This window comes from Melanotaenia boesemani, chromosome 9, assembly GCF_017639745.1.
Source record: "Melanotaenia boesemani isolate fMelBoe1 chromosome 9, fMelBoe1.pri, whole genome shotgun sequence".
Lineage (NCBI taxonomy): Eukaryota > Metazoa > Chordata > Actinopteri > Atheriniformes > Melanotaeniidae > Melanotaenia > Melanotaenia boesemani.
This window is the reverse complement of record NC_055690.1, coordinates 35,812,047-35,834,592: the sequence shown is the minus strand read 5'-3', so window position 1 is coordinate 35,834,592 and position 22,546 is coordinate 35,812,047. Positions and strand designations below refer to the sequence as shown.

General features: G+C 44.1%; 2 protein-coding genes across 2 annotated transcripts; one reads left to right on the top strand and one right to left on the bottom strand.

Moving 5' to 3' along the window:
* Positions 1–9,156: 9,156 nt before the first annotated feature.
* On the bottom strand, positions 9,157–18,296 carry gmnc (geminin coiled-coil domain containing). Its single transcript, XM_041995205.1, has 5 exons — positions 18,221–18,296; positions 16,515–16,699; positions 12,773–12,858; positions 12,582–12,698; positions 9,157–11,380 (listed from the first exon to the last, which is right to left on the bottom strand). The coding sequence occupies exons 2-5, from the start codon at positions 16,597–16,599 to the stop codon at positions 10,469–10,471; spliced, it is 1,200 nt and encodes a 399-aa protein (XP_041851139.1). The 5' UTR covers positions 16,600–16,699; positions 18,221–18,296; the 3' UTR covers positions 9,157–10,468.
* Positions 18,297–20,682: 2,386 nt separating this feature from the next.
* Positions 20,683–21,987, top strand: LOC121646305. The gene is made up of 4 exons (XM_041995221.1): positions 20,683–20,737; positions 20,832–20,884; positions 20,954–21,301; positions 21,423–21,987. Exons 1-4 carry the CDS (start codon positions 20,712–20,714, stop codon positions 21,881–21,883), a joined length of 888 nt encoding a protein of 295 aa, XP_041851155.1. The 5' UTR covers positions 20,683–20,711; the 3' UTR covers positions 21,884–21,987.
* The last annotated feature ends 559 nt before the right edge of the window (positions 21,988–22,546 follow it).

Genomic DNA, 22,546 nt, shown 5'->3' with positions numbered 1-22,546 from the left:
GCTGTGATCATAGTTCTCCAGTTTTATCTTCTCTTCATCGTCTCCCTGTTAAATCCAGAAAAGAATCTAAAATTCTTCAACTCACATATAAAGCTCTAAGTGACCAAAATCCAGTGGATCTTAAAGATCTACAAGTTCCAGATTTTCCCATCAGAGCTTCACTCTCAGACTGCAGGTTTACTGGTGGATCCCAGAGGTTCTAAAAGTAAAATGGGAGGCAGAACCTTCAGTTATCAGAGCTCTCCTTCCTGTGCCCTCCACCCCTAAATGGGTCAAAGCAGATGGCCGTTCTTCCTGGTCCTGGTCCTGATAGAGGTTTTCCTTCCTGGTCCTGGTCCTGATAGAGGTTTTCCTTCCTGGTTCTGGTCCTGATGGAGGTTTTCCTTCCTGGTCCTGGTCCTAATAGAGGTTTTCCTTCCTGGTTCTGGTCCTGATAGAGGTTTTTTACGCGTTGAGGCTATTTTTGACGCTTCATGCACCCAGAATGCATCAATGCCTTAGTTCAGATAGGGGCAAATCAGAAACGGGAGCAGTGTAAAAGCTTCCGGTATTTTTCAAAATAAAGTCCCGGTGCAGATTTGTGCTTCTGAACCATGAAAACATTACGTGTTTAACTGGTCACGGGTTCTAAGTGTTTCTTTTTTTTTTGTTTTGTTTTTGGTCATCATAGATGACCAATAGATGCGAATAGCAGCGGAGGCCGCAGTGCAGCCGGAACGCGGCGCACACGCACCCAGTGGAATGTGACCTTAAACTCCAGCTTTCCAACATTCTGAGAACTGGTCTCCATCACGAAGTTGGACATCAGCAGTAAAATCCAGCAGACAGCTGTACCTCCAGCCTTGGCTTGGTGGTTATACAACATCTGAAAGCATGCAGCTTGTGGGCTGAAAGAGGAGCTGGGATTAATCATATGTTTTGTGTGTAATCCAGTCTACCGTTTCCTCTGTGGACTGGTTCAACTGGTTATTAATTACAGCTGTTAGTGGGTGAGATACAGGGTTTCCTCCCTCATTTCTTTCCCTGGTTTAAAATATTTTAACTCTGTTAGCTGCAATTCATCAAGGTTGGTTGGACCAGCTGTTTGGTGGCTAAAACTTGGCAGAAACTGTCTCCTGCAGCAGGACAATGACCCGAACACAGCAGCAGAACCACAGTGTTGATGTGGTCCAGTCACAGCCCATTACCCAAAAGCAACTGAAACGTGGACTCATCTGTCCACAGGACAGTTGAGTCCACAGGACAGTTGAGTCCACTGTCTTTATGTCCATCTGAGAAGAGCTAGTGTCCAAAGAACTAAGCATAGAGAGGGTGTTTTGAGGAGTTGTAGCCTAGTGGTTAAAGAGGTAGTCTTGGGTCTAGAGAGCCTGGGTTCAAGGTTTCCAGTGTGCCAATAGAAGTGAACATCCGTGGGCCCTTGAGCAAGGCCCTTAACCCCTCCCAACTGCAGCTGGGGTGCTGAAACACGGCAGCCAACTGCTCTCTGGTGCATCCAGAGATGGGTCAAATACAAGCACAAAACAGTGGAAGGACGCGTGGTGCAGTCGGACAGCAGTGCCCAGTCGCCACCTGTCGGGTCAGAACTGGTTTTCTGGGCTTATTGCTCTGGAAAGAGGTTCTACTCAGCTCCTGGAGGTTGTTTCATCAGAAAAGAGTCTTGCGTCTGGCAGTGTGATGGCACTGGCTGAGTTAATGGTTGAGCTGGAGACTGCAGCCGTTAATATGTAGTTACTCATCATCACACAGAACGCCATTAAGACTCATTAAACATTAAACACAGGATGATACAGACATCCTGAACATCAGAGAAGAGCCAGTGGACTTGACATAAACTCTGCTCTCAAGCTTGACATAGACCACTCTTTGGTCTTTGAAGATGTTTTTATTTTCAAACTTTAGATATCAGTTTTTATTAAATTAAAGCTAACAGAGAATTTAATATGATGGAGCTGGAATATTTGCATGTGAACAACTGAGCTCTGTATATTTACTGTTCGGCTGTCTGCAGGGGAACAACTTATCTCCAATAATCCGTCATTTCATTCGAGATCTTCTCCTGTTTGATCCTCGACGCATCCGCTTCCTCACTGTTGTGTAAATGCACATTAACTCGCATCAGCATCAGAAATCCCCTCGTTTCTCCTCAGGTTTCACCTCCCTGCTGCAAGTTTTCTCCCTCACTGATCACTCCATCCAGAGGTCAGAGGTCAGTAGCATCCGTACACTTATACATGACGCATTACCCAAAACCAATTAGTATGAACACAGCAGCCGCTCGGTCAATCTGTAACCGGCGGTTTGTGTGTAAATGTATGTATATTTGTGTCTGCATTCCTGACTGTACAGTTCCCTCATCAATCAACTAATTACTGTTAGAGGCCGATCAATAAAGTTTACACACACAGAGTTAGAGCAGTGTGTGGAGACGGAGAGCTGCTGCAGCTGCTGAGAAGCAGATTTCTTTCTGCAGGTGGTTTTCTTTAAGTCATTACATTCAGACATCACGTTACAGAAGGTCCTAGATATGGAGGCGGGAGGAGGGACAAATAGTCCCCCAGGTCAGAAAACACAGGGACAGTATGAGTGAAACAAAAACTAGCCTTCATTTCAGACATTGAACACAAAATATTTCACATTTTGAGTCCCCAGCTTTTCTTTTTATTTTCATTTTTCCTTCAAAATCCATTTTTACATTTTAGTCAACACATTCTGATAAACATTGGTCGGACTGTAAACGTCTCTAAGGATCAAAGATCTTTAGTTTGTCTCCAAATGTGAGAAGATTTTTGATCAGTTTAAAAACAAAGTTCTTCAAAGAAAGTTTAAAGGTTTCCAGATTTGTCCTCTACAGTTAGAATATCATTAAACCCTTCATCATCATCATCATCGTCTATCAGGAGGAATTTCAGTGTGTAAAGAACGAGGGAGCAAATCTAACTGAACCAATCCCTGCAAAATATGATGGAAATGTTTCTGTTTAGTTCAGAACTCTGATCCCTCAGACAGACCTGCGTCCAGAACCATCATCACCACCAGCTGATAGAACCACATGAACAAGGATCACTGTGGAAACCTTCATCAGCTCTACAATCCAGAGTTAAAATCACACATTTCACTACTGAGCAGAAAAGAAGCTGCATGTTAACCTGGCCCAGAGTTCCAGAGGTGTCATCAATTTCTCTAGACAGGAGACCTCTGGGATGGACCATCACACAGTGGAAATGTGGATTGGTTCTGTGATGGTCTGGGGTCGCATCAAGGTTCTTTGATGGTACGGGGTCCGATCCGGGTTCTTTGATGGTACGGGGTCCGATCCGGGTTCTTTGATGGTACGGGGTCCGATCGGGGTTCCTTTTTTTTTTTTTTTAACTTGTCCTGTCCAGCATCATAGCAGCAAAATGATAATCTGGTTGCTGTATCGTGCTGAACAAATTTGCTCTACCAAGGGGAGGCCTATGGGTAAGGCTCCTCTTGATAATGTGATTAATTTATTTATTTATTTACTTTGAATCACGGAATCTATGTAATCTTGCTGGACCTGACCGGACTGTCCGATCGGGGTTCCAATCCGGGTTCTGTGATGGTACGGGGTCGGATCCGGGTTCTGTGATGGTACGGGGTCCGATCCGGGTTCTTTGATGGTACGGGGTCCGATCGGGGTTCCAATCCGGGTTCTGTGATGGTACGGGGTCGGATCCGGGTTCTGTGATGGTACAGGGTCCGATCCGGGTTCCGATCCGGGTTCTGTGATGGTACGGGGTCGGATCCCAGTTCCACTACTACTTTAACCTGGTTTAAATCCTACCTCTCTGATAGAAGGGAATATGTCTCCACTGGGTGGATCATGGTTGAGGACTCTGACTCCCCTTGGTCAAGTCATCAGTTTCCTTGGAATCTCATTCCACTTTTATGCTGATGACAAACAACCCGACATGGAAACCAGTACACATCTGTTATCTTCATCATCATCTCTCTACACAATTCCAACCTGTCTGGAGGAGATGACGGTGAGGATGAATTACGACCTCCTACAGCTCAGTAGTTCAGAAACTGAAGCAGTTTTAGTCCGTACCCCTTCCAAACCTGAACATCTGCCATAGCCAGCATTGCTTTCTGTGGTCAGACACCTGGGTGTTAAATTTGACCCTCATCTAACATTTGAGGCTCAGATGAAACACATCTCGATGTCTGCCTGTCAGCACCTTAGAAACTTGTCCAGACTCTCTCCCATTCTGACCCTCCATGATGTAGAGAAGCTCAACCACGCCTTTCTCTCCTATAGACTGCACCACTGTAATACACTCCTCATCAGGATCCTCAGCAACAGCTGTAGTTCATTTAAACCAGGATCCTGGTGAGAGTGCAGAAATATAAGGACATTACCTCCACTCACAACACTGATCCTCACACATTACAGCACAAACCCCTTCACTCTTAAAAACCCCAATATTTCCTCCCTATCCATTACTGCATTATTAATGCAGAAAAATTAACTTAAATTTTATAGTGGCTACTTTGAAGATCACATCTTTTCCAGCGACGTCTATTCAGTTTTCAACAAGGCGATGAAATTCTGCTCCATTACAGCAGCATGGCTGAGGAAGAGGAGGGCATGGCTTCTGGATTGTTTCGGGACTGTAGTCCTGACTTGTCCCCAATAACCAATGTTGGAGAATTTAGAAAGAACCTTGGTTTAAATAATATAAATTATTTAAGACAACAGTTGCATCATAAAAAGAATGTACTTAATATTTGTACATAAAAACGTGCCCAAAATCTGCCCAAATGTTGACATTTTGGAGAACAAAGATTTTAAACTTGGCACGCAGACAGAAAGTAAATGTGACCAAATAAAGTGGAAACAAGTTCAGCTGAAGTTCAGCGAAGAAACCCAAACCACATGGTGGAAGTCTGAACATTGAGTCCAAACGCGAATCCTCCTCCTTTTCCTCCTACGTGAAACTGTTGATGAGAAGCTGAAACAAGTCGAGTGTCGGAGCCCACCTCTGTCAACTCATTAGCTGCCGTGTTTTGAGGTGAGCCAAGCTGTCGCCTTCTGCGAGAACGTGGCGATGAGATTGTTCCCCCGATCAGCTGGGGTGGATTGAGTTTCAGCAGGCCGGCCTCTTTAATGACCCCTTTCCGTGGCCGACACTCGGAGCCTGTGATCCAGAGCAGCCCTCCTTCCCACCTTCACATTCCTGCCAGACTCCAGGTCCCTTCAGCCCTGAAACTCCAATCTGTCAGACATCTGCAATCCGTCTTACCGTGTCATTAGAGATAGACCACTCACTCGGCCTGTCACGGACACAGCTCCATCCCAACTTTCCCTCGGCCCTAGATCGCTCTCGGGGGACCCGGGGCAGGGCCAGGACCCCACGTTGAGACCCCCGAGGGAGAAATTAAAACCTTCCATCTTTAACTGTGTGGGGCAGACTGGGGTGGAGGAGGATACAGGGGGCGTGTCCGGGACCTGTCAGCCTCCTTTTGTTCCAGAGGAAGGAGGAAGCTGAGATTGTGGAGGAGGATGGTCAGACTGGTTTAACTGGTAACTGAGCTAAAGATGGAGGCTTCTGTCAAACAGAAGCACAAAACTTTAACTCCATCAGACCTACTCTATTGTTGATGTTAAAACTACTTTCTTTGTACACCCACCGTCCACTCCATTAGGTCCACCTTCTAGTATGGTCTTGGTACGGTCTATAGCAGGGGTATTCAACTAAAATTTAAAGAGGTCCAGTTAGAGACAAACTAACTTGTATTTAGGTCTGAGTTCATTATAATGCAGGTACACGTTCTGATCTCTATTAGATATTGTGACCTAGATCCCCCCTCTTATAGTCTGGACTCTTCTAACATAATATCCGATATTGTGGAGAGCTGTGAGAGAATCAAGGGGGCTTCATAACAGCAGCAGGACAAGCCCAAATAAGCATCTACACTCCTGCAACTAATGATATTTGCAACAGTTAACAGACTTTGTCCCTGCTTTGTCTGATCTAGCTGGCAGTTTACCGCCGTGCTGGGAGCCTCACACAGTGATTGGCTAAGGGCATCACGTGGCATGGCTTACCTCACCTGTAATTGTTCTGCTTGTTTCCTGACTGCTACCATGAAGACTGCGCCATATACAGTAAAAGCACCCTGTCAGATTTTATATTTTAACTCCAGGTCCATATGGGACAGGTTCTGGGTCCGGCTCCAGACCGCGGTCCACTTGTTAGTGACCTCTGGTCTATAGTATTGGTTTATTTTATTTTATTTTAATGGTGGTCTAGGCATTTTATCTGCTTTGCTTTGTACATCACTTTGGTCAACTGAGGTTGCTTTTAAATGTGCTTTATAAATAAGTTTTACTTGACTTGACTAGTACCGGGTCGTCCTCTCCATCAGGTCCACCTTCTACGCCTTGGTTGGACCCCTGTCTTAATCCTGGTGTGATAGATGAAGCAGGTGGTGGAAACCTTCCTCAGAGGTTTTCTCCATATTAACATGACAGCATCACACAGTTGCTGCAGGTTTGTTGGCTGCATCCATGATGAGAATCTCCCGTTCCACCACATCCCAAAGCTGCTCTACTGGACTGAGATCTGGTGGCTGTGGAGGCCGTTGGAGTCCAGTGAACTCATCGTCATGTTCTAGAAAGCAGGTGGAGATGATCTGAGAAATCCTCTTTCTTCCGCATTCGGATGCTCAGTTTAAACTTCAGCAAGTCGTCTCCACCACGTCTACAGGACTAGATGCTGCTGTGTGATTGGATGGTTAGAAATTTATGTTGATAAGCAGGTGAACAGGTGGACCTGATAAAGTGGTCAATGAATGTACTTGTCGTATATTCAGTTTTCTGCAAAGGATCAATAAAGTATCTTCTCTTGAATAGAGAACCAAGTAACGTGTGAGGAAAACATAGCTGTGCTGTTGCTGTAGTGATAAAAGTGATTGTAGTGATTAAAATACATCCACTTAGGAGTTCCAGGGTACATTTTAGTGGCTTTAATTCACTCATCAGTTTATCTTTGTTTTCAGTGGATAATCTGTTTTCCCACCTGCCAGTCCAGCAGGTCCAGTTAGCATGAAGGTAAACAGGAGACGGTCAAATGAAAAACATATCTTTTGGTGTACAAAGAATCAGAAAAGAAATGTTTGCTGATTAGACTCCAGTACTGTGACGTGGTGGATGGTTGATAAGACCCTGGACGGTTCCTCATCAGACTGAACTTTCAAACAGAAATCTGTCACCAGAGAATCAGCTGAACACATTCCCATCACAACCGAAATAGCATTTCCAAGATTCAGAGTCAACCTTTGACCTTCTTTAGAGTAAATAAGATCATTTGAGTTTATTAAACATCAGCAGGTTAGCGTTGTAAACACCTGATCGGAAGGTGGAAGTGCTTATAATCAGAATGAAAAACATTTTATGTTAATCACATTTAAAACATTTTATACATTCACGTAGAGACACACAATTTCTAATGCTTTTATACAAAATCCATTGGAAATAAGCTTGTTTTTCTTCATTCAGTGTAATTAAACAAAATGTCCACAAGATTGAACCTCAATAAATCCACTTTCAGGGTCACATGGTTTTAGGACATTTCCAAGCATGAGCACAAGAAGCTTGTTTGAAGGTAAACAGCCATAATTCAGCATTTATTCAGCTTGTTAAGTGTGTGTGTGTGTGTTCAAGATCAACAGCTTCTAGTGGATAGAAGCAACATGGATGCTGCTGATTTTATAGGAAAATGTATGAAAACCATAATTTGTAATTATGTTAATTTACATAGTTGGAACTGGAAATTATAGGCTACATGTGATTGATCCATTTTTTTTTTTTTTTTTTTTAGATTGTAGTATGTCTGGTAAAATTAGGAGTACCTTGTGGTTCTGTTTCAAATAGTTCAAATTCAGAACCAGCCTTTTTGGTACCAGAGATCATTTATTCCTTTTTGTTGTCAGTCTGAAAACAGCTTCAGTAACGGCGGCAGTGACATCTTATGAAAGTTTCTAAATTACACACAATATCCAACAATGGCAGCTACAATATTACAACAACTAAAAGTATTTTTCTCTCCTAATTACAGGTAATCTTTAACATTTTAATCCTGAACAACATGTTGAAATCTAAACTATTAGTTATTTTCTTGTGGCAGTTTTTACTCTGTAGCACCTAGCCAAGACACAATGACCACCTGCTAAAACCTCTGCTGGGCCTCTGAAGGTCTCTCAATCTGATTCTTTGAGTCCTGGAAAATATGTCTGCAATGGATCAGACTTGTTCTGTCAAAGCAAGCTAATAAGCCAGCACAGGTGACTCAGCAACTGATGGTGGGAATAAAAAGGCAACGTAGGCTAATGGCTAGCATCTCTAAACTGCTGACTCACTGGATTAGTGTTTATTAGCTGGTCTAAGCTGACAACCATCATTCTAAGGCAATCAACCTGACTGTGTAGCGCTTCAGGTAGAGAGAGAGTTAGCTACAGCACGACAGATGACTCTACACCACGCAAACTAATGCTGTTAAAGGAGAGATTGAGCAGCAGCATTCTAGCTAAAGCTACAGCATGCAATAACAGATGAATTATTCTAACATAATTCTTGCTTTGATAGTATATTCCCATGGAGAAGCTAATAGCTAGCATCTCTAAACTGCTGACTCACTGGATTAGAGGTCATTAGCTAATATGGGCCGGGAACCATCATTCTGAGGCAATCAACCTAACGGTGTAGTACTTTAGGTACTAGCATACTGCAGCATTTACTAGCATGTTACTTCTTTAATAAGTAACATGCTAGCAAATGCTACAGTATGACAATTGGTCATAAGTCAAACATTTGTTTCTTTTTTTGTGTTATGCATATTTGTCTTGCGAGCAATTGTCTTGTGCATGCTAGCTAACGCTACTACATGCCACATGAATCTTTCCTAACACAATGCTCAGGATCATCTGTTACCTCAGTTTTACATTAGCATGGAGGCTAATAGCTAGAATCTCTACCCTGCCGGCTCACTGGATTAGAGGTCATTAGCTCATCTAAGCTGGCAACTATCATTCTGAAACTGACAACCTAACTGTTGTTGGGTAATATCAGGTTTATAAAACAGGTTTATACTTTGTCCACTCTGATGATAATTATTTAATTTACATATCATGCCATTTCTTGTCTGAAACTGCTGTTACTACTTATGTTTTTACTTATTTTATGTTCAGCACTTTGTTCAGTGGCTGCTGTCGTAAAGTGCTTTATAAATAAAGTTGGCTTGGCTTGGCCACCATAAAAAAGAAAACAGTTGCTAAAAGGCTCTTGCAAAAGACACATTTAATCTCATTGGTATTTTCTGGTAAAATAGTCCAACAAAAATGGTATAACTTAAAATTAGGTTATATTATCCATATCATCAATAAAATCTGAAATAAGTATCTGAACCTGGCCTTGGTATCTGAGCAGGATTGATACTGATGGCTGGCTTCATCAGCCTCCTGAGTGCTCAGTTGTTGAATTATGGCCATTTTGTTTCACCACATTTTACAAAATTTGCACACTTACAATAGAATCAAATTATTCTTTAAAATAAAATAAAATAAACACTTAAATTTGGATCAGTCAAATTCCTGTAATGTTAGCTACAGGCAGGTTTCAGAATGATGGACCCACTCTGATACCTGAACCATTTTTCTATTTAGGTTAGGTTGAGGAAAAGCATTTTTCTCAATCTTACTGTCATTTTGGTTCTTTAAGGTGACTTTCATTGATGTTCTCTCTGGGATCTCAGTGTCTAATTAAAAAAACATACTATATTGGCTGGCTCTCAGGCACCTGCTGATAGGTCTTATTATTAAGAATAGGACTTATTATCTTCATCTGTGAGTGGTCATTATGTTTGGCCCATTTCGTCATTCCAGGTAGTTTGACGGCAAAATAATATCTTAGAAAGTAGTAAAAAAAATTACGGCAGTCTTGTTAATTTCTTATGTTACACTCATTCTGAGTTAGGTTTAGAGTAAAAATGCTTGATTATGGTTGCAGTTTACCTGGTTAGCCTTATGATTTATGCTTTTAAAAATGATTTTGTTTTAGTTTCTTACACTTTCTGATTAGTTGATTTACAAAATGCATCAGTTTGAAATCCTAAGTGCTTGAGAATACCATAACTGGACTTTTTAGGAATCAAGAAAATAGATCCAGTTTCCTTCTCTGACCTGGACGACGGAGAATCTACTCAAATATCTGCACGAAATCCTTGTTGATGTGAAGTTTTCAGAAGCTAAACCAGACAAACAAGTCATCTATCGGCCCTCCAGATCGAGGTGTGAACTGTTGCTTGGCTCTCATATTTTATCTGAAGTTCTTACATGGTCTTTGTTTTGCTTCTTTCAAGATAAATCAGACAAGCACCAAGCTTGATTATGGACAGCCCTAAGATTCTGTCCTGATACCAGATCTGGATTTTTTTTAATCTCCTTTTTATGGTTCTTGTCTGGGCATCCAGGTGAAGTTCCACCCACCCCCGGTGTCCCTCCGGATGAAGGCCTGTCCATGAGGGAAGCTGTGGGTCTTGACGCTGCTGGACGGGCTGAGAGACATACTGAAAGCTAAATCTGTCCGGTTACGAGGCTTCTGCAGTGTGGCGGAAGGCTGAGATGCTGCTGGTGGACCCGTCGGACTGCAGCCACCAGCTGGTGTCAGGAACTGGTTTACTGTCGGACTTGAATACATCACTGGGCAGATAGAGACTTGTTTTGTTGGAGTCTGGCTGTCTTGCAGTGAAGACCAGTAGAGCAGGTGTTTTTCTGGGTTTTCCTCCTGAGGTTGGACTCGACAGGTCTCAGGTCTGTCTGACTGGAAGGCAGCTGATATGTTGTAGCTCCCGATCACAGCTTCAACAGACTCATTATCTCCAGTCAGTCCAGTGGCAGTGGCGTCTCTTGGAGGTGTTATGCAGTTTTGAGTTGACTTGGCAGGATTCTCAGGTTCTGCGTATCTGTAATCTGAGTCTAATGTGGATCTTTGGCAGTAGCTATGGGCGTGAGATGGCGTTGATGTGGTGACAGGAGAGCCAAAGGAGGAGCTGGAGGTATTTTCAGTGGATGGGGAGGAGGTGGCAGCATCGTAAACCAAACCTCTGAGGCTGTATTCAGACAAGGATTCACAAGACGTATCAATAGTGTCTCGGTCCTTTAGTCCCAACGTTCGTAAGACCCAGCGGTCCAAGTTTGGTTCTGAACAGACAGACTTCTCGGAGGTCTCGGAGCAGAAATCGGCAGTGAGGTTTCTGCAGACTCTCTTGCTGACTTGTTTGGAGGATCTCACCTGAAAAGGTTCGTCATCGAGGTATGTCAAGTTTCTCTTCAGTTTCCTCCTCCCATCAGTTATTTTCTATGAAGGGTGATCAAGAACAGAACAAGATCCTGAATTTATCAGTCTTATCAGACAAAATAAACAAAGTGGGCTGGTGTTGGTTTAGACTCTATGAATCTGCAAGAAATTTTGTCCAAGAAAACTAAACCAATGTTTCATCAGCCTGAAATGAACATAAATGCTCCTGAAACAGAAATAAATACACCTTAAATTAGCACTATGTAACTTTCTGAACTTAAAAATATGTGTCTCTGTCTCATTTTAGATGGCAGAGTGACATTTATTGTGTATGTTCCTGGAGCAGTCGTTGCATTGCAGGGTTCCGAGGCTGAGAAACCACCTCAGATAGCAGAGAGCTTACAGTGTTGACTAAATGTGTATGGGTGCCAAAACCCAGCCACATGAGCACCACATATGGCCCACAAGGAAATTACCATTAGCAAGGTTTCCTGTATTAGGGCCACTTCTGGCCCACACGACACTCGCCAGTGCTGTAACTGGGTCATAGGCGTAGAAAGTACCCCAGATTTGGCCCAAACGTCTGTTACCTGGGACACTTCGTTACTTTGGGTTCCAGCGTGGAACCACACATCACACGGTAACAACTGGATATCAACACACTGGTTGTTCTGACCATACACCATGGCTGATTCGTCAAAGAAACCTAAGAGGACATTATCAAAGGAAGAGAGACAAACCCTAGCCCCAACGCAACACTTCCCCGAGGTTCCAGGTGGTATTGCTTCATTTGCTGCATCAAGCAACAGATCTGCAATCCCTTAAAACGGACCAAATTACAGGCTTAAACGCACAGGAGATGGACAAAAATATCCATCCATATCCGTCCGTCTGCGTCCAGCAAAAATGGACCTTTAGTTGTCTTTAGGGGCGTCTCACTGAGAACATCTGCCAACGTTTCGTAGTGCTTCTTTAAAAATGAAACCATCCACCTTAACAAATCTCTCAAAGGAAACGTATGAAAATGCTTCTCTGATTCTACACTTCCAACTTTCCAAGAAGTCATTTTTTTAAGTTTCTAGACTTCCTGAAGCGTGCAACAAAATCTTTCCACGACAACTGAAGCTGTGTTTAACCTGACAAATCTGCCGACGGACTTCTCTAACACGTCCCTGTAACAGAGGATGGTTAGGTTTTACCGGTCCCTTTGAGATCAGGTTGGTTGTAGATCTCCATTCAGATGCTTTGAGTGAGCACACACCTTCGCTTTCTGCTGCAGGTTCCTCACAAAGGAGGAGCCGAGGAAGTTTCTGAGCTTGTTGTTCTCTTCCTGCAGTCTGGCGAGTTCCTCCTCCCTCTGCAGCAGAGTGTCCTGCAACTGGAAACACATCAGCGTTTAGAAACATGTCAGTGCTGAAGAACCAGACTGCAGTCGGTTGTTTGTGTTGGTACCTGTTTGTTTCTCTGGAGGTGAGGGGAGAGCTGCTGCATCCACGTCAGACCAGCTGGAGGAAAGCTGTCAAAAACACACTCAGGATCTGACATAAACACACACCAGCAGGTAATATTGTTATTAAAAATATCAAATTCTTCTGTAAACCAGACATTAAAATAACAGTGATGAAGGTGAAACTCAACTCAGTGCATCAAAAAAAAAACTCATGTTGGCAGTCGGATGGAGAAGTTGCACTTTTCCAACCTCCCACACTGTTAAATTTAAACAGTTTAAATGTTAACACCCTTCACTGTTGGCCCTAAACACTCAGGTACACTTGATTTTACACCCTGATGTCAGTAAAATGTGCAGCAGATGAAAGACAGAGGAACAAAAGGAAGAGACTTGTTCCGGTTTTGGGCTGGGGTTGGTATTTCCCAGCCGCCTCTGAGAGCATTTTTCTGGATCACAGTAACCGAGTTCTGTTCTAGTTCTCATTGCAGTAATGTCCTGTTCATCAGTTCCTCGCAGCTCCCTGGAGGAGATACCTGATCAGTATCCCGTCACTTCTGCTGGTTCGTCATTTCATTGCCTGAGTTAATTCTACTGCGGTCGTTTGGTTTCTCAACTCTCTTCTCTACGTCCACAGAAGAGCCAACTGCAAAGGACCAGACATCACTATCCTGAGACACTTGAGCACACTAAATTTGTATTCATACAGTCCTAAGGTCTCTGATCTTTTGTGGGTCTTATCTAGCACCATTGTGGCTATGCTAACACCAATGCTGGTGGAGCACAGGGCAACAGTCCAATGCAGCGTTCTCCAAACTTTAAGACAAGCTGTTCGATATTCTGACCACTGTTTTAGGCCATCACCAGGATCTTTTGTGGTTGGGATCATATGCTAGCATCACCAGCTAGGGCATGTAAACCAAGAAGAAAAAAATGATCTTGGTGGTTCAGGACAATGTAAAGCTGAATCTGGTCATGCTGGACCTGAGGTGGGTGTAAAGAACTTGCAAGCTTATGAAACCTGCTTTCCAATACCCAGCTCGGCTGTTCACGTGACCATGTGTAGAGATGATGGCTTATATTCCATCCATCATCCATCCATCTTCTTCCGCTTATCCGGGGTCGTGTCGTGGGGGCAGCTGCCTAAGCAAACCCAGACTGCCCTCTCCCCGGCCACATTCACCAGCTCATCCGGGGGGATCCTGAGGCTTTCCCAGGCCAGCCACGAGATGTAGTCCATCCAGTGTGTCCTGGGTCTTACCCGGGGCGTCTTTCCGATGGGATGTGCCCGGAACACCTCACCAGGGAGGCGTCCAGGAGGCATCCTAACCCAAACCACCTCATCTGGCTCCTCTCGATGTGGAGGAGCAGCAACTCTACTCTGAGCCCGTCCCGGGTCACCGAGCTTCTCACCCTATCTCTAAGAGAGAGCCCAGCCCGATTAGGCCAACAGAACCACATCATCTGCAAAGAGCAGAGACCAAATCCTGAGGCCACCAAACCGGATCCCCTCAACACCTCGACTGCGCCTAGAAATTCTGTCCATATAGGTTATGTACAGAATCGGTGACAAAGAGCAGCCTTGGCGGAGTCCAACCCGCACTGGAAACAATTCTGATTTACTGCCGGCAATGCGGACCAAGCTCTGACACCGGTCGTACAGGGACCGGACAGGTCGTACGGCACTCCATACTCCCGGAGTACCCCCCAACAGGAGTCCCCGGGGGACACGGTCGAATGCCTTCTCCAAGTTCACAAAGCACATGTAGATTGGTTGAGCGAACTCCCATGCCCCCTCAAAGACCCTGAAGAGAGTGTAGAGCTGGTCCACTGTTCCACGACTGGGACAAAAGCCACACTGCTCCTCCTCAATCTAAGGTTAGACTATCCGACAGACCCTCCTCTCCAGCACCCCTGAATAGACCTTACCAGGAAGGCTGAGGAGTGTGATCCCCTGTAGTTGGAGCACACCCTCCAGTCCCCCTTTTTGAAGAGGGGGACCACCACCCCAGTCTGCCAGTCCAGGGTAACTGTCCCTGATGTCCACACGATGGTGCAGAGGCATGTCAGCCAAGACAGCCCTACAGCATCCAAAGCCTTAAGGAACTCTGGGCGGACCTCATCCACCCCCGGTGCCTTGCCACCGAGGAGCTTTTTAACCTCCTCAGTGACCTCAGCCCCAGAAATGGGAGAGCCAGCACCAGTTACCCCAGACTCTGCTTCCTCATCGGCTTACATTCCTCAAGAGGAAATCCAGTTTAAGGTGTTTCCTTACTGGTACACACCTCATTCAAATGAATCTCTTCTGCAGTTTGTCAAGTTCTCCACAACTCGGTTAATGACCTAATAATCTGAGCCAGGTGCATGTAAGCAGGAAAACCTCTAAAACCTGCAGGACCATGGCCCACAAGGACTGGATTTGAACAATTCTGGCCTACAGAGTTTGGATCTTTGGGATGAAGTCTGATTAACGAGGATGTTAGAATGATACAGTAGCAGGCTGGATGTGTGCTCCCGTAGTGATTAAAGCTCGGCTAACAATTAAGACGGTCTATTTTTAATGTGAAGTCATCCCTCGTGATCTTTAGCATGACTGTGAGGGGATACCATCAAATATTGGCTCACTAGCACGCTGCCTCCCTGGTCGGTCAAAGCCAGAGATGGGTGATGCTCATAAGAGCTAACTAGCTTTCTGATGACGGTATCCCCTCCGTCATGCTAAAGATCATGTAATGGTATCCCACATGATTTTTAACATGACTGGGAAGAAATACCATCAAAAACAAAGATGTAAAGATGTTCCACCTCAACAGCTTCAGTGTTTTTCTGGAAATGTGTGAATATACAGAAACAAAAAGCATTTTAAAACTCTGACATTAAACAAAGTTAGAAAAAAACCTCATTACAAAAAAAAAAAAAAGATTATTTTATTAGCTTAAAATGACGACGCATGTAAGATTAATGGAATTTGTCGGGTTAGTTGCTTCGACCTATGAGCTGAAAGTCTGATTGTTTTTTTGTTTTTGTTTTTTTTTTGTTTTTTTTACATTTCCCTTTATTTTTCTTTATTTAAATATTTAAATAAAACAGTTTGGCATTTTTTAGTTAAAGGGATAGTCTGTAAAGTCATTCAAAATGCAGCAGTTACATAAAATATATAACCAGCAGTTAAAATGTCCAACTTGAAAAGTTGGTGGAAAGTCAGCAATGAAGAGTTGACTGCTTTAATAACTAATATCCAATAATTCATATTATCCATATATATATATATATATCCTTTTTTTTTTTTACTATTGTTGCTTTACAGAAAAAAAAGTTTCCAAAAACAAACCCCTCTTATAGAATTTAATGGGACCTTTCATCTCTCATTAGCACCACCTTGTGGTTGCTAGAGGAACTGCACCACTGCTTTTACACAGAACACATTTTTCTGAGGAAAAGCAGAATCTGAGCAGCTTGATGAATTGGATCCTCAGACCGAGGAGATGCAGTGAAAATGAAAAGATGAATCTTAAAGTAAAGATTCCGGATGTTTCCATGGGCTGCAGAGAGAACCAGACAGGTTGCTGGTGTGAAAACCTCTCTGTGTGACAAATGGGTCGCTGCCAATGAGTCCCTGCTGCTGAACGTGGCATTTATAGAAAAGTGGAAATATGGTTCTCATGAGGAGAACAGTGTAGTCAGCAGAGCACCAGACCTAACGGAGGTCCAGAGAGAGCAGGTCTCTCTGTCCTCGCTTTAACTCACCCCACACAGGCGGCTTGTGTCGCTTCTCAGCGAGGTCGCAGAGGTCACTGGGGTCGTGTGCCCAAATGGAGGCCAGCGTTTCCATGGTAACGTCAACAATGTCACTGCCAAAGACCAAATCCTAGAGCGTGAAGTGATGAAGATGAGGAGGAAGAAGGGGAGGATGGGTTGGAAGGAGGGGATCCCTACAGAGACAGAGAGAGAGAGAGCTGAGTGAAAGGAGGGAGTTTGTGTTGGGGGGGGGGGTAAATGTGAGCTTGAGATCTTGGGGAGGGGTTGGTTGTGTGGCGTCACAACACAAACCAGACAAACCAGTGGTTTCAGGGTTCAGACTGGAATCAGGGTGACATTTGCAGTGTGTGCTCTGCAGTGTGATGATCATTACGTTTTAGCAGCGTCACACGAGGATGCCTGAACATCTGTCTGACACTTTCCTTTGCTCCCGCATGCACAGAGCAGAAACAGCCCCAGAAACCGAACTCCGGGACAAAAAACTGGTTCAGGAGAAGGTTTGGCCTACTGCAGCCAAACCGGCAGCACGTTTTCGTTTCTATATCAAAATAATCTGTTTTTCTGCTGGCAGCAACAAAGAATCTGGCAACCAATCAGGTGCCAGAGCAGAAGAGGATCAAACCATCAGGTTAAAATGGAGGGAGGGTTTGAGTTTGTACTGAAGCAAAACTGTTCCAAGCTCGATAATAAACTTTTAAGAATCTATATAAATGAAACGACTGCAGATATCAAGCAACATTAAAATATTATTTTATAAAATATATTTTCTTATTTATATATCTTCTCATTTCATGTATTACACATGTACATGTTTTCACACAAGCTCAAACTTTGTTTACTTGCTAAATTTTAGAGTTTGACTTGAATACAAAGCAAATGTTGTGTGGCCAGAATAAACACTGCCCTCTAGAGGCAAAGGCAGGAACTACAGAAACACTGTCCAGGTTTCAGCTTCTTTGCTGCTGGTTCATGAGGGAGCAGAAAGACCTGATCCCGGTTTGCTTGGAGAAGTCGGACTGAAGCGGGATGACAGCAGTAAACTGGACCAGCTGATTTAAAATATATAAAAAAAAAAAAAACTTTTGTGAAATTCTGCTCTAGTTAAATAGTTATGAACATAGAAGTTTAAATTGCACTAAATGTTATTTAAACTTTAAACAATCATCAAAAAAAAGTTTTATAATGAACTAATAATCCAGATGACCCTGATCTCTTCATACTGAGATGATCATAAATATGTTACCTAAAGATGAAAATGTCCAACTAAATGATCTTTTTAACTAAAACAGATGACGTGTGTTAGAAAACCTCAGATTCAGACAGATTTTCCAACCCTGGGAGCCTTCACACACATTCAAACAAATGCAAATGTAACTAAAGCTGCAGCAAAATCTAAATTTTAGATTTGTTGACATTCATGACATTTTGGCTCATTTTTAAAATTTCAGTCTTCAAACTTTTTTGTTTCACAGCAGCTGCAGGATGCAAATTACTGACATTTTACCTTTTCCACGAACGTCGAAGCTCGTTTAACAACAACAACAATAATAATAATTAAACAAAACAATAAAAACTAGTTTTGTTATAAAGCGACCTGTAGTTTCCACCCGGCGCGCGCTCCTGTCTGCCTGCAGGGGAACATCAACCTGTCCGCGCGCGCGTCCATCAACGTCTGCTTTCCATCTGAAACTCACCGAGGATGAGAGCGCTGAAATATTCCTGCGGCGCGTGCTGCGCGCGCGAGACTTTTCCAAAAAGCGCAAACGCCGGTAGAGAAGAGGCGTCGCGGCTCCGCGTGCAGCAGGTCTTGATGAAATGAGGGTCCGGAGAGATTGAAGCGGGCTGGTGTGCACGTGTGGAAGCGTGGGTGCACGTATAATAGTTTGTGTGTGTGTGTGTGTGTGTGTGTGTGTGTGTGTGTGTGTGTGTGTGTGTGTGTGTGTGTGTGTGTGTGATGACAGATGGGTTTGTCCAATCAGAGACGCCGTGGATCCGGCTCGAGCCGTCAGCGGGGCCTTCAAGGGGACGTGATCCAGCAGACTCACCTGAGACTGCACGCGCAGACCGCATCACGAACCCTGTAGTAGTTGTACATCAGCGTATTAATGACGTCATTAATAACAACAATAATAACTCACCTTTATTAAAACTGAGATGTGAGCGGTACGCACGCGCGCACAGACACGCGCCTGACCGCCCGCTCGGCTGAGTTAACCTGTAATCTGACAGCAGGTCAGTTAAACTGCAGCAACAATTAGGAATCTAATTCACAACCTGACATACCAGCGATGTGACTCATTAACGGGGGAGATAAGAAGCAAGCAGACAGGAGAAGAAATGCACTTTTACACTGTTTTTAACCTTCTTTTTCATTCTTATGCTTTTATTTCATTTCTTTCTACGTTTTCTACCAAATCCCTTTAAATCTCTGCAGATGGAAACTAAAGCTCTGACCTGGTCTAATGTTTGTGCTGTACATAAACCAGTAAAATGAAATGAAATGAGAGAAACTGAAACAGGACAAATGAGACCAAAAGGAGAAAAATAGATGAAGGAGGTGAAGCAAGAAACCGAAGAAAAGAATAAAAGAGGCGTGAACACAAAGAAAGGAAACAATAATTGCAAAAAAAAAAAAAAAAAAAGTCAGAAAACAAGAAAACAGGGAAAATAAAGCAACGAGGAAATGAGATTTGGGGGGGAGGGGAGGATAAATGCCTCTATCAGCGGCCCTGCTGCTCATCAGATAACAGCCTTCAAAAGAAATCCTGAGGTTCTGTTTAACATGGACGATGCGTTCAAGACCTGAAACTGATTGGATTTTCTCTCCATGCTGTGGCTGATGTTTTCCAGGCAGACTCAGAAACTTCCAGAAACATCAGCATTTGGTTGTTAATTAAAGTGGAGTTGAGAAAAAAACGATTTAAACAGGAAGTAACATGATGAAGCTGTTGTGATTCATCCTGCTATGAAACAATAAGATCAACTTTTATTTCCTTCAGACTCGATGATGACGAGAAACATGATGAAGCTGACCGTTTAGGTCCTGATCTAAAACATCCTGATGGTTTAAACTCCTGTTTGGGAGCTCATTGGAACAGATTGATTATTATCTCTCCTCCATCCTCTCATCCAACCACTTCAAAAATGTTTATGACCAAATCCACAGATTTCATCCAAATCTGAAGCGATTTTTCAAAAAGCTGAAAAAAAAATAAAAATGTAAACTAACTTTGGTTCCAAAACTGGTCTGAAGTTAAGAAACGCAGCTGTGTAGAGCACCACAGGGGGGCAGTATAGGCAGCACTGCTGCTGGTTGGAGTTCTGTAGAAGAAGTAGTAGTAGGACTACAACAAAACCTGAGGGCTGCATCAGGAAGCTGGATTTTCTCTTTTCCAGGTAACTTCAGGTTAACCCAGTTTTCCGGACTGCTGGTTAACTTCTTATTGGGTAAATCACCATGGAAACTGAAGGGCTAACCTGCTCCGGAGCAGGTGAAGCTCCACCTCCTGACCAATCAGATTTTTTGGAAAATGGCTGCCCGTTCCGTCCTTGGTGCGCGGATGGTGAGTTATGATCACTACATATTTAGATAACTGTTTTTTTTGTTTGTTTGTTGGTTGGTTTTTATTTATTTATTTTTTTAACTTTATTTGATTTATTAATGCAGAAGAAACTCATTTTATTATGATTTGAGTGTCTGATCTTATATTTCTACAGCATGACTTTGTGATGATGGCGCAACGGTTCATTTGAAAAGTGACCATTGTCGTAGGATAAACAGTCAGCTTCTCGTTTCCATCAACAGCCAGTCAGTGCAGCCTGTCATTAATTCCACCAGCAGCTGGCTCTGCACGCCCCCAACAGTGTTTGGTTCTAGTCAGAAGGTCTGTTTGTTCCATCTGGACTGTTTTTGGAAACAGTGCCATGCAGACAAGATGTTTTGTTTTAGTGGTGAAAGATTTGCACAATGTCTGTGTTCCTGTAAACATGGACGTAGATGTCCTTAAGAAAATAAATATCGACCTTCATTTCAGGTAACTGCTGAGGCCTGATCCAGTTTTATCATCGTCCACCCACCAGCAGCTGTGTGTTGTTTGGCCGTTAACCTCTGATTGGTCTGGGCTCGTCTCTGGCAGCATTTATAAACCTTCACCTTTTCCAGCGTGGACACAGCTGATTTCCACCATGGTGACTGCAGGCTTCTTCCTGAGGTATGGATGCAGCAGATTTTAAACCTGACTTTTCCAGATAATGACTAATAAATGCTTGTTGATTGACCCCCCCTTCTCTGTTCATTGCTTTCAGAGTTTCCATCTTTGCCTTGTTGACTGTGGCAGCATGTGGCTATCCCCAGAAAGGTAAGCTATCGTTCACTATGGTGAAACAGTGTGTGTTCAGCTGGCTGAGCTTGTGTTAAACTCATGCAGGGACTCACTCCACGGGCCACAGCAGCAGTGGAGCAAATCCTGCAGCTGGCTATACCTCTTACCAGGGAGGAGCCCCTAGCTTTGCAGCTGCACCATACCATGGTGTCGGAGGTGCTTATGGGGGTGCGTATGTGCCAAGTTCCAGTGTGTATCAGCCTGTCCTGGCTGCTCCAGGATTCAGCAGCTCTGGTTCTCCAGCTGCAGTGCAAGCTGCTGGTGTGTCTCCAGCGGCTCAAATGGGTCCAGCAAGCACCTTGATGGCCGGCCTGCCAGGGGCGGCATACGTCACCAGCCCTCAGCTGTATGTGCCTGTGGCAGAATACAATGCTGGAACCCAGGATGAACCAGGTACAATATGAAGCCTGGTTTACCTGACTGACCAGGAATACTGGCTAATCTGCTCCATGACAACAAGCATAGTATCTGCTTGATGTGCACAAACCTCAGCTTAACCTGACTTTCTCCCTAGAAACCCAGTGGACCGTTCCTACTACCGTTTTCTCCGAGGCTGGATCAGCTGGCACACAGGCCGTCGGTGACCTTCCTTCAGCCCGTCCTGCACCACGTGGACCTACCCTCCAGTCTGGAGAGACCTCCAGTGTGGTCAAGGAAGCTGAGCTGGGGAACTACCAGCAGCAGACGGAAGATTTTGGCTACCCTGACCTGGCAGGGTCTGGACAGGGGTTCGGACAAGGGTTGGCAACTGTGCTTGTGCCAGGCGTTCAGATGGGTGGCTTCCGCCCTGCGTCTGCTGGCAGGTTTGACAGGATGCTCCTGTATGGCTTGTACCCTCCTGGATCCTACAGCAGCTTCAGCCAGCACCATGAAGCAGGCAAAGACTACTCTCAGGCCATCCACTACTTGAAGGAGCACGTTACTGAAAGCCATGGTTCGGGTCAGCAGAAGAAGTTCTTCCAAGGTGCCCACTAGAGGTGGGCTCCAGGTGTCTTATGGCTCTGATCCTTTGGCTCCTTTCAGCTTGGAGGTTGGATGATTTACTGCATGATTTTAATCCAATAAAATCCTGTTCACCACACTGGCTTCCTCATTACTGAGGAACTGCATTAGCTATAGCAGGACTGGCCTAGGCTGGTAACCCACTGGTGTAGTTCCTCCTTACACATTTGGATCAGCTGGGTATTTGCAGTTTAGCAAACCTGTGCTACCAATGATCTGGGACAATTGTTTTTGTGGCATTTAATGCCAAAGTAAATGCAAGCCGACCTAAAAACCCACTTGTTTGGGTCACCCAGCAACTGCTGGGGAGTCGGGGTAGGACTTGGTGGTGCTAATCAGTGATTAGTAATGGCGTTAAAATGGAGGCGTTACTAACAGCCATTACTGTGGATGAGACGCTGCTGCTCTGGGTGGGTGAGACGACGAACACGCTTAAAGTAGAAAAGCTGCCATGTTGTGACCACGTGCAAGAAGCAGGTTCGCACCGTTATAGTTTTCACTCTATACCAGGCGATCAGCCAGATGACACGCTCAGCAGGAACCACGCCGCTTTTAACCACATGAGTGGAACAAACTGTCGCTTTCCTGGAAAATGTTCTGTGATGTTGTGGCTCTTTGTTCAGTGGATAACTTTGC